The sequence below is a fragment of the Rattus norvegicus genome, chromosome 8, assembly GCF_036323735.1.
Source record: "Rattus norvegicus strain BN/NHsdMcwi chromosome 8, GRCr8, whole genome shotgun sequence".
NCBI classification, from domain to species: domain Eukaryota; kingdom Metazoa; phylum Chordata; class Mammalia; order Rodentia; family Muridae; genus Rattus; species Rattus norvegicus.
In genome coordinates this window covers 86,935,352-86,947,879 of record NC_086026.1, presented here as the reverse complement: position 1 = coordinate 86,947,879, position 12,528 = coordinate 86,935,352, and the positions used below count along the sequence as shown (strand labels likewise).

General features: G+C 39.0%; 1 protein-coding gene across 22 annotated transcripts in view; it reads left to right on the top strand.

The window, feature by feature from the left end:
• The window catches only part of Mlip (muscular LMNA-interacting protein), a 269,627-nt gene that overhangs the window by 137,238 nt on the left and 119,861 nt on the right, over positions 1–12,528 (top strand). For 9 of the 22 annotated variants that reach the window (XM_039082521.2, XM_039082522.2, XM_039082524.2 and 6 more), the window contains one exon: positions 4,703–6,169. The exons of 6 other annotated variants lie outside the window; for them this stretch is intronic. In XM_039082521.2, the coding sequence (XP_038938449.1) occupies positions 4,703–6,169 (1,467 nt within the window). Of the gene's footprint in view, positions 1–4,627; positions 6,170–12,528 lie in introns of all 22 variants that reach the window. 7 more of the 22 variants (XM_039082515.2, XM_039082514.2, XM_063266132.1 and 4 more) reach the window with 1 other exon arrangement.

Sequence of the window (12,528 nt, the reverse complement as noted above, 5' to 3'; positions counted from 1 at the left end):
TACTAGTGGTCATGTTCAATGGGGTTCCTCATGGGAAAGTCAGTTTGAATTGGAAATTCCAGCAGGAAATGCTATAGGCTTTTTTTAGAGGATGGTCTCCTGACTTGCTGGTGTCAAACATGATTTCATCTGTGTCTGGGGAGGCAAAGACTACGTCAGACACTTTGTGTCCAGAGCTTAGAGAAGAGTGAGATGAATAATCAGAGACTGGTACTAGCTGAGACTCCAGAAAGGAGCATAAGCAAGCCCTAGCACATTAACTCTCCAAATGATTGCTTCTGTAGAACAGAGCTTCTCAAGTCCTGGGTTAGGACCTCTCTGGCAAACCTTTATCTCTAAAGATATTTACATTGCAATTCACAACAGTAGCAAAATTACAGTTATGAAGTAGCAATGAAAATAACTTTATGCTTGGGGGGTTGCCACAAGCAGAGGTGCATTAAAGGATCACAGCATTAGGAAGGTTGAGAACTACTGTAGATGGTTTTCTATTTTACCACTGGTCCAGATTAGGTTTGAGACAAGGCACTAAGTAAAATACAGGATATTGCCATTTTCACCACCCACCAAGTGATAACTTGTTGAAATTTGTAAATGTTTGAGGAGATAAACTGTCTTTATGTTTCTTTTAGGATGAGAGAGTTAGTTAACCTATAAAAAGAATGAATACACAAAACATGGGGTACAGCTGACAAATGAAATACTTGCAGAGAAAGCCAGTATTCCTATGACTGAGAGTATGCATGGAGAATCATTCTGCTTTTAAAAAGCGGTGGGTTAGGGTTGGAGGAGAATATTAACACTGGAGCAGTTACAGTGAGGAAATGGAGAGAAGCAAAGTTCTAAAACAAACATACAAGCAAACGCAGTCAAAGCATATAAAGTCCGGCTGAGAGGAAAGCAAGCCATGGTGCCCTGTCACCCCGCAATGTTGCTTGCAAAAGGGATCCACTCTGCACTCATGCAGAGGGTTTGCCTTTCCACGCGGTGCTGTCTACAGGGCATGGTTGTAAATCAAGTGCGGGGCTATTGTCAGACAGGTGGTGACAGTTTTTCTGTCAGAGCAGCTTTGGGTAGAAGATAATGGCCAGGAAGGTAAGGACAGTTAGTGAGATTAAGAATGAAGATTTCCGGTCCCCAGCTCCGAAAAAAAGAACCAAAAAAAAAAAAAAAAGAATGAAGATTTCCCAGAGCACTGATTAAGAATGTTAACAATATTCACAAAAATGCTAAGAATGAGGAAAATATTGTCAAAACCTAAAATGGAAAATAAGCAAGAAGTTTGGGGGATGAGACCAAATAGCAAGGGAGGGCTATGCAATGAGGGGAAGACTGTTGGTTCACAGCCCTGATGAGGTCTTGAGCAAAGACTGATTAGATTATTAAAACTCACTTTAGTGTTGAGTTACATAAATTAAGGTAGAGTTAGGTATATCAGAGAATATGATTTCATTGATTCAGATAAGAAAGGCTGAGAATCATCCTGATACCATTACGTACATGTTTTAGAGAGGAAAGGACCAATCAGTAGGTAGAAGGCTATCTTTCTATGATATAATGATTAGTGTGTTAGGACAATGGGGAGTTTTCTGCAAAAGCTGTTGGAGGAGGTTATAGTTGTGGAGGATCAACATCTGGCAATGTCCATATCTCGGAAAAACAGTGCAGTCACTTCAGCGTTGACTTAGATATTCTCCAATCTCTTTAACACGTTAGAAAGAGTGAACGTGTAAAGCCAGTTAACTTTAAATTTGCTAAAGTGATTTGCAATGCAGCTCTCTAATAGCACGGTTGTGTAAAGGATATCGTGATTGAGTTCATCTACCTCATGAGACTAGCGTACTGCAAACATTTCCTTTCAGTAATGGCTCTGACATGGCAACCCAGCTTTGAGGACCGCCTTTCGAGAAGAGTCTTGAGAATGTGTTGGGAGGAAGCCTGTGGTTAGGGCTCAAGAAAATGAGCTTGCTGGGGATAATCCCAGTCACTACTGCAAAAAAATGTTCAAACAATGGGGGAGAAAGAAGGAAATGGTTGAGAACACAGAGTAGTTATTAAGAGGGAAAGATGAGAAATACCTTGTATATTTCAATTTAGAAGTTTTCCTTTGGTGATGCAGGCAGACAGAGGCAAAATGAAGGGCTCATTCCAGGTTATTGACTGAGCATTTGATGAATAACCCTCCTTTCTCCATGAAATTATTAATTTATGTCTTTTTTTAAGAAAAAGAATAAAAATAATATGAACTCAGGAATGTGCATTTTTTAAAAAAATTGAAGATGAATCTCTTGTATATGGAAAGTCTGTAAATTATGATGCTACACTTAATTAGTGCTGTGTAAATTAGAATAGTATTAGTGTAAATTAGAATAACATTTTGGCTCACTTGGAAATTACTAGTGAATTTATTGTAAGCTGTAATAATATGCCAACTAGAAAATATAAAGTTAATATGCAGATCAACATAGACTAGTCAATATTTAGACATAAGTTTTAGAATGTTCCAAATAAATAACCCTTAAAATGCGTGACAAAATTCTGAATTATTATTAGGAAAAATATCATATAGTGGAGTAGGTATTAGGGAAATAGCAGCCCTCACCTTGAAGAAGTTCAACGAGGCCTTTTTATTTTATTAACACCTAAAAATTATGAGTTTTTTAACATCCTGGTAATTTGGTAAATAATCAAGATATAGTTCTTTGCACACAGTGATGCTCTTAAAACACAACATTATTAGAAAGATAGTTGGATTCTGGTAGCAGTCAGTATTAATTTATAATTTATCTCTAGCAAATTCTCACAGGTTTTCTAAACAGGGTACAGCGTGCAGAAATATCTTGGACATTTGAAATGTCCCCATTCTTCTTGTGAGGAGAAATCAGTCATGGGGAAGAGTAGAGAAAATATTTCATGGTTAAAATACGCACACACACACTAGCACGCGGTGTGTGCGTGCACCAAATTCCAAATACAATGTTGTCATCTTTTATAACAGAAGCCTGGGTTGCCCACTCTGTGATGTTTGCAGTTAAATATCCTCCCAGCTACGGGAATTGGTTCCATAAACACCAGCTAAGCATTGCTGCTTCCAAGATAAACTGTACGGGGGTGACGGGCTTTCTCAGGTTGACGGAATCACTTCTGTTTCTTTTCCCCTGAGGTTTTGATAGTCTGGACTCTGTCAATGATTTCAAATATCATTTATGTGGCACAATTACTTGTTGCTCTTCAAACTTATAAAAGATATATTTGGGACATGTTTGCACAGAGGCTAAGAGGCTAAGGATGAAATGTTTGAATTTGTTAGATTTAAGTGGTTTTAGGGCTCAAGACTACAGGTCAGGATGGTCATCGCAGTGGGTGTCTTAGAAATTTTATCCACATGAGTCTGAAACAAAATTCTAAAATATGTTTCTATAACCTAATAAGCGTTTACTAACTTTATAAACATTTTCTGGCTATTTGCTTACTATATGTATTCATTAATATTTTGAATGACTCATTTCTCAAATTCACTAGTCATGTATATTTTTATTTTATAGTCTGATAAAATCAAATTAATAATTTGAAAGTCTCTGTTTAAAAACGTTGGCATGATTTTAGCATTTGCCTTAAATTCTGGACTACTTGAGTGGTACAAGAATACACGTACAAGCTATCTCTACCTTAGACAGGCTATCTCAAGTATTCTTAAGTAAAATTATATATATATATATATATATATATATATTTTTTTTTTTTTTGGTTCTTTTTTTCGGAGCTGGGGACCGAACCCAGGGCCTTGCGCTTCCTAGGTAAGCGCTCTACCACTGAGCTAAATCCCCAGCCCTGTAAAATTATATTTTTAAAAAATTCCCTCTTTTTTGATGTGGGACTGCAGTTTCAAATACATTATAAAGTGTTCTGGCTCCTTGTGTACTTTTCTTGGGGAAGGGAGCCCATTGCTTACAGAAGAACCTGCAGCATTGCCTAAGTGTTCATTAAGATAGTGTTATATTTGGCAAGCATTTGGGGAAAATAAGTTAGAGCGCCCCTTCTATTTTGGATTTGGTGTTCACCCTCTCGGTTTATCTTTTTTTGTGTTGGTGTTAGGAGCTTTAGTCTTTGAATTCTAGGCATCTTTTCGGGTTCAGATATGTATGAATTAATACATAGTCCAAGTCCTTAGAGTTTTAAGCAACTGAAATAAATAAACTTTTAGGATTCTAGTCATCATCAAGCTGTAGTTTAACTTTTTTTCAATGGTAGGAAATCTATTTCATTTTCCAAAATGATGACAACCTCAAACTTTTTAGATCACACAATTCCAAATTAGGACAACTATTTTAAATATCGTGAATTAATTATTTTTGCAGTAGAATTATGAAGGCAACTTTTATATTGATTTGTTTCAGGGAATAAATGGGCTACAGAACGTAATACTTAATTAACAGTTTAGGCCTTGTTTAAAATTCAAAGCCATGTCTCATTAGTAAGCATCAACTCCTTCATTATTAGTGGAGGCTTAAAATGTCGCATTTCATGTAAAACTAGTAGAAGAACTGTTTGCATAAGCACACTGAAAAGAATACCTTGATGATTTCATAAGTAATGTCCTATTTAAATCTATCTTTCTTTCCTCTAGCTAACTTCTCCCACTACCTCTGAGCAGCTTGCTCATAAACCTCCTGCTTTCTCCTTTGTTTCTCCAACTAATCAGAAAACGCCACCTGTCCCAGCTAAAGTCAGCGGAACCACTGTGCTAGAAGAGTTTCACATTCGCAGGCTGGATGTCCATGGGGCCTCTGAGGAAGAAACGGCTACGTATTTTCACACTACTGCTCACGATTCCCCCCTTCCTGCATGGAAGGGCGCTTCGACCTTAGTATTTTCTCCTTCTGCTCAACTGCCAGGTTCTAGTTTATGTGGCTCAAATGTCGCTGATCACACACGTGGGTTGGCACCGGAAGCCCAGAAGAAAGTGTCGACTTCGAGTGCCCTTAATCCCAGGGAAGATGTGAGAACCTCTCCTTCACCTGCCTCTGGTGCTTCTCTGAGGTCACCCTCAGCTTCCTACATCCCAGTCCGCATTGTCATGCACTCACTGTCCCCAAGTCCCAAACCACTTACCTCCTCCTCCCATGGCTCTTTGTCCACCGTCTGTAGCCAAACATCATCCAGTGGAAATCTTTCGAAGTCAGGGCTGAAGTCCCCAGTACCCTCTCGGCTTTCTCTCCTCACTGCTATCCTCAAGTCAAACCCTTCTCACCAAAGGCCTTTATCCCCTGCATCCTGTCCAACCTTCTCCCTCAATTCCCTGGCTTCTTCTACTCTTACACTTGATCAAAAAATAAAGCAAACTCCATCCACACCTAAGAAATCTCTCTCAAGTTGCTCCTTGACAACTGGGTCTACAGAGCAAGAACAGGCTTCTGCAGAAAGCCACCAACCCTGCCACCTCTCTTTCTTTTCCAAGACTACTCCACTCTCTCAGGCACAACCCCCCTCTCCACCAGCACTGGCCAGTAGCAGTTATGCAGCTACTGATACAGAGAAAATACCAGGAAGCACACTGAGGAGCAGTACAACCCCACCCCAATCACAGACTGATCTATTCAGTCTTGCGGATGTCCCTTCTGTCACACCAGGCTTGTCCCCTCTTTCTTCTTCCAAGGGCAGAAAGGATGGTGACCTCAGAGCTCCAGAAAAGAACAGGAATATTTGTACACGCCCTTCTACTTTATCTTTTATACCACCTATTAATGAGAGCACGGCCCTTTCCTCTTCAGGGAAATGTTTCCACCCTTCCCCAGCCCTCTCAGACCTGATAGACAGATCCAAAAGAACATGCTCCCAGCGACACTCAGACCAGCGGCCAAACCCTTCAGCTCTTCCGACTCCTCCAGTCTCCAGGGCTGGCTCTGCTTCTCATCCCCATTTGGGGTATTCCATTCTCCCTCCTGAGAGTTCACTCACCCAGGCTCTTCAGCGTAGTCCTTCCGCACTGCACCCGAGTTGTGGGAGTGCTACGTGTCCTTCAAGAACTGGGATGCCTGACAGTACAGCATCCAACCGCAGCTCACGCGTTTCAACTCCATCACTTCCTGTCTCTCTAACAAGAACCAAGGAGCTGATCTCACCTTGTGCTCTGTCCATGTCAGCAGGCCCTGAAAATAAGAAGCCCAAGGTATTTTTTATTTTTGCTTGTTGCATGCTTGTTTTCAAAGATAGGGGGAAAGTCAAAATGATAATCATCATATCCATTCTATGACTATGACTTTAGGGGAACACACACACACACACACACACACACACACATACACAAACACACACGCACACACATTTAAATTTTCTTCTGGGCATGGGTTGCAGCTTTGGTCCCAATTAAAAATAAATAACATTTTACAGTATGCTACATTTCTAATAACTTAATAAGAAGAGTCTCATTATTCATCAACATACATTGTACTGACCATATAGTTAGTAGACAGGATCAGTATTATGTATATAGCATAGGTCTAGGCTTATGCTATACCCAACACCTATGTGAAGGTTTTCCATTTCCTTTGTCTTTGTTATTTATGATCACCTTTCTGTCCCTCCTGCAAGGCTGATTTTTTTTTCATTGCTCCCCTGCTGCAAGCTATAACAAATTGGGTTTTACTCTATACATAAGGCAAAATGGAATAGAAATTTTCTTTATGTGTAAAAATATTTATTTTACGATAAGCACTAAATATTTAACATCATTCAACACAGAAAAGAATGAACAAACAGCACAAAGAAACAGAAATAAGAAAAAGTAGTGCTGGCTTTTAAATGCTCTGCTGGGCAAGAGTGTGAAATAGCATTTATTTTATATGAAAGCAGAAACATTTGAGGTAAGACTCCATAGTTCAATCCTGCTGGAGCAGCCTTTCCTATTCTAGGGCCTGTCAGTCTTCCATGTATTCTCAAAGGACTCAACAACGGATCCTATCACCCTCAGAATTTGATAGTTGTTGAGTGAGAAAACTGTGGAAGTGCTATGTTCAATATATTTAAATGATACAGTTTCTAGGTTTCTCAGTATCACAGAAAGTGAGCTCGGTTCTGTTATTATCAGATGATAAAATGTAAGGTTAAGGAAATAGAGCAGCTCACATGATACTGTTATTGGTACCGTAACACATTTTAACTGAAAAAACAAAAAACAAAAAACAAAAAACAAACAAAAAAAAAACAGGCATTAGATACAGCATAGCTTTTGTAGGAGTCCTAAGAACAAAGAGGTAATTATTTATCTTGAAAAAAACCTTGTTAGCATTTGAATATAGTTGCATGATTGTGCAATTGGCGTGCCATGTACTAAAAAATGTCAATCTAATCATTTTCTGAATTTGTTGACTTGTTGTTTTTTTTAATTAAAGCTAGGTTCTCCCTGTGTAGACCAGGGCGGCCTTGAACTGGAAATCCCTGCTTTAGCCTCCCCAGCCTCCATGCTCTGCTACAGAGAATCATTCTTTAATGCTTTTTTGATTCTGGTTTGGTTTTTAACTAATGTGACAAAACACCATGACCAAAAGCAATGCGGGAGGACTGGGTTGTTTCACCTTATAGCTTACAGTCCATCATGAAGGGGAATTGGGTAGGCACTTGGGCAGAGTCCTATTTACTAGCTTGAGCTATTTACTAGCTTGTTCCCCTTGGTTACTCAGGTTGAGTTTTATACATTCTAAAATTCCCCCATTTCCAGAGATGGTGCTGCTCAAAGTGGGTGAGCCCTCCCCTATCAATCATTAATAAAATAAAATGCCCAACAGAGATGTCCACTGGCCAATGTGATGGAGGCATTTTCTCAGTTGAGATTTCCTCTTCCCAGATGGCCTGAGCTTGTGTTGAGTTGACAAAAACTAGCCGGCCCTCTTGCCATCCCCTTAAGTTACTCATTACCCTTTGTGAAAGTTATTTCACGGGCTGGAGAGATGGCTCAGCGGTTAAGAGCACCCGACTGCTCTTTCAGAGGTCATGAGTTCAATTCCCAGCAACCACATGGTGGCTCACAACCATCTGTAAAGAGATCCGATTCCCTCTTCTGGTGTATCTGAAGACAGCTACAGTGTACTTATATATAATAAATAAATAAATCTTTAAAAAAAAAAAAGAAAGTTATTTCACCAGAGAAACTTGTTCAAAGGGGTTCTATTTGTGCTCCAGTGTGCTTTGTTCACATTGTATCCTATCGTGGATACAGTCAGTGTTTGATGAGGATGAGCCCCAGAAGCTTTTGATCAATTAAAGGCCTGTATGTCAAAGACCTACTTTCCCTTGGTTTTCTCACGCTCTCAGTTTTGAAGAATTTTCAGCACTAGCTTTCTTTGTTTAATTTTCCTGACTTCTAGTTAAGGAAATTGTAGCTTATAGATGTGTTTGTTGAAATTGGTGATCATGAAAATAACAGGACCTATTTAAGCATCCATCAAAATATTAACCTATTCCTTTTCTTTTTTTTTTTTTTACAAAACGTTTTAATACACAAATTCAAAATTTCTGCCAAGAAGACGTTTCTGAGACATCATCTTCTCATCTTCAGTTTGTATTTCCTTCTTATTGAATTTTTATGGTTTAGTATTAGGAAACCAACCAACATTTTATTACAAACTACCCTGCTTGGGAGTTATGTCTTGAGTGTAGAAATTCATTCAAATCGACACAAGGAGAGATGAACTGCATTCCAATTTTGTTTTTGCATCTGACTCTTCCGTCTAAATTGCTGCGATTATTTCTCAAAAGGCAAAGGCAAAATAGACAAAAGCTCTGAGATATCAAAGGATTTGTTTGCTTTCATGAGTTATTTCCTGCCTCAGCCCTTCCAGGGTGGCCAAAGTAGTCCAAGTAAAGTGCTCTACTGACGTAGAAACAAATAAACGAACGTATGCGTGTTCAGATTTATTTAAGCTTTATGCCCAAATAGGTAGGAGATCCTCAAACACAGGTACTCAGCAAACTGAAATAGTAATGCCTAAAAAGAAATCAGTTCAAAATCTAGGCTCTACCTAGGAGCCTATCTACTGTCTACTATCTACTGTCTTGGATATGAAAATAGATGGGAATGGTTAGAGCAAGCTGAGTTAAATTCAGATAAGAAACATGTTTGAAGCTCCTTTGCCATTGTCCAACTTGTATTGTATTAATATGACATAATTTACAGGTAATTTATCTAGATGTTGCTTTAAAATATCCTGGTTTGTGTTCATGGCCCTGGACAGGTTGGACATCTCCCTGAGTATTCTCTGGCCAACTTCTGTATTGGTTGAGAGACTTCTCCCCTCACAGAAATGGGGACACAGCATTCATCCAAGGTTGTGTTTGGGTTTCAAATAAAATTGATTATCATTTTTAAAACAGTTTGATGATTTTCCCTCCTAGTGTGCTGCCATGGTATTTTCCACAGAGTTGGAGGGTCTATTATATCAACACCTCATATAATCCAGTACTCGCTGAAAATGCTTTCAAATTTCTTCCAAATGAGTGCTTCCAACGGTCTGGCTTAAAGCTATTTGGACTCAGCTTGTTTACAGGATCAGTTGGAGCTTTTACAGCTTCATGAGACTTTATAGCCAGTGTCCTATTTATTAAACTCTCATTCCTTCAAGGCATCAAAATATTTCCGATTTTGTTATCCTGGAAACTTGGTGTAGCAGGTAGGATGTGACTTCCCCATTTTGTAGAGCCAAATATGACTTGAGGAGGAGTGATAAGAAACATGAGCCCAACATTTAATCTGGGCCACACACTCAATAAGCACGTACTGCCGTGCTAATATACTCTTTGCTAAGAAAAGTTTGAAAAGAGAAGCAAAGACAGCATATACTCTGTGGTGGAAGAGAATTCATTTCCCAAATTTAATGTTGATTAACTTCTTAGAGGGTAGATATTAGTAGGGAGGGGAATATAGCCCAATAAAGTCACTAAAGAAAGGGGCCATGCCTCAGGTCTGTGTCAGATTGCGGGAATATGTTTCTTTGAGAAGTTATCATTCGAGAGGAGTGTGATGAGGAAAACCTCCGAGGCCAAAGAGTTCTTGATTGACAGGTGGAGGGAACAGACTCGGAGCAGGTGCTGGGGCAGGAGATGCTGAAGGTGTTAGAGGAAGAGCGGCTGGATGCCGCCTTCTACTCTGAAGCTTCTGATTTACTTTGGGGGAGACAGGAAGCTTGTATTTTAAATTTTGTTTTTGAAATTTTCATACAAATATAGTATTTGCATTGTTTTCACATCTTTCTTCCTCATGTTCTCTGACTCTATCTTAAATTAATGACATCTTATTAAGTATATATATGTATATAAATGGGTGTTTAGGGATGACTACTTGGGATAAATACATGCCTGAGGACATATTCCTGAAGAAAACCATTCGTCCCTCTCTCAGTAACTGGTAATCATTGATTGGCTGTCGTTCACTAGACATATAACATTCTGATAATTTTCCCAGTCCGTGTGGTCATGCTGACTAGTATTTAGGCAACCACACTGATGATGTTTCATGGGGCTTGACCATCCTGTCATATCAAGAAGATGCAGTTTAGCAGCCGGCATCCTCATCCTCCGGCTTTGCAATCTTTTCACCCCTTCTTCTGCAGTGTTCCTTGAGCCTTAAGATATGGGGGTTGCATTGCTGATGTAGCAATTGGGGTTGAGCTCCCCATGGTCACTTATAGTCTGTAGTTTTGCTAGTTGTAGATCTCTAATACATTCCATCTGCTTCAGAAAAGAACTTTCTTTGATGAGTGGTGAGAGCTACACTTGCGTGTGGTGTACTAATATATAGTTAGAATACAGATAGAAATTATAGTTGTTTAAGAAAATGGAAGTAGGCCTCTCCTCTAGGGTCTATGATCCTTGGGTAGTTGTCTAGGTTTAGGTACCAGGCATAGATTCTATCTCTTGAATGAAAGCCTATGTCCACTTAGACAGCTGCTGGCTATGAGTGCCGCTATTATGCCATTGGGAATATCTCACTTGGCTGGTCGTTAGTGAGATTTGTAGTCTACAAGGCTGCGTAGGACTGTTGGTTGCTTTTCTCCATTGGCAGCTTCCATAACACCTTTGGATATTATGAGAGTCGGTTTTTAAAGATGACCTTCCAGTTCCAGCCCAGTTCTCTCAAGTACTGTGTGTGAATTGTGTATGGTCTTTCCAATAGGGTTTTATTTTCAGGTTCTCAAAGGCTCTTGAATAGCTAGGTGACACGATATTGATTGGTATATAAAGAATGGAATATACAAGGATAGACAGGAAGTAAAGAGACCTTGGAAGGTGATTACAACTTTCTAGGTAAGTCATTGCCAAGCACAGAAGTGAAAGGGAAGAAGTTCGTCTAGATTTCGTAAGTTGTATGACTTTTAGCAATCATCAGAACCATTTAGAATGAAATGCTTTATTACTTCTTGTTTTTCCCTCCTTTTCTGTCATGTACCCTTAATAAGTTTTCTGTGATTTTAAAGGACTAATGATTCCTCACAATTCTTTTATCCTTGCTTCCTGTCTCTTTTAACTCAATACTGAGTATTTTTGTGTCCCATTTCTTTGAATTTTCTCCAGATGAACCCTGAATTGTTCTTAGTGACACATCACATTCATGAGTCAGTAGTTGACAAAAGGTTCTTTTTTTAATCCTACAGGAATGCTTGCTTTTTAATTGTGGAGTTATTCAATTTAATTAAAGAAGAGACTTTTTATTTTTCTTTCTGACTTTGTGTGTGTGTGCTTTATGTAATCTTGAGTGTATGTGTGTGATGTGATTTCTATGTGTGTATATGTATACCCATGTGTGATAGAATCATGTGTGTATGTGTGTGATTAGCTGTTACATACATCTGTAGGTCAGATGTTGATAAGGTGATATCTTTTCCAGTTGCCTCTGTACCATATATTTTGTGGCAGAATTTCTCACTGAACTTGGAGTTCACCATTTTGACCAGCCAGGCTGGCTGTGAGCCCTCAGGATCTGCTTGCAACTGTCTCCTTCCCCAAGTGCTGGGGTTAGAGAGGTGTATAGCCACACCTGACTTTTCATGTGGATCCAAACTCAGTTTCTTCTATTTAAATCGTAAGAACTTTACTGAATGAGTCATCTCCCGAGTCCAGAAAAAAAGACTATTTAAAAGAAAAAAAAGGAAATTAAAAACGGAAGACAGTAGTCTAAGTTCATGACTTGGCTTGTCGTGGCTGGAACAACAGGTGAAGAACAGTTTGTGCTCTTTCGTATTCTTTGGGTTTTATTGTAATCTTCAGTTAAATTTTTATTCAGATACTCATATTAGCAAAGTGTGTTGCCCATTTGTTCTGTACTAAGCTAGCATTAAGTATAAGATACAAATAAAAGGAGAAATAATACAAAATCTCTCTGCTAAAAGACTTAGCAGGCGAATAGGTGTGGAAAAATATTCTAAAGAAGTAAGTGTTATATATTTGGGATGTTCAAAACACAGAAAGGAAAAATCAGGTATAGGTAGAGTTCTATGAAGAGGGGTTTAGACAAATTTTATTAGCAGGTGCATCTCC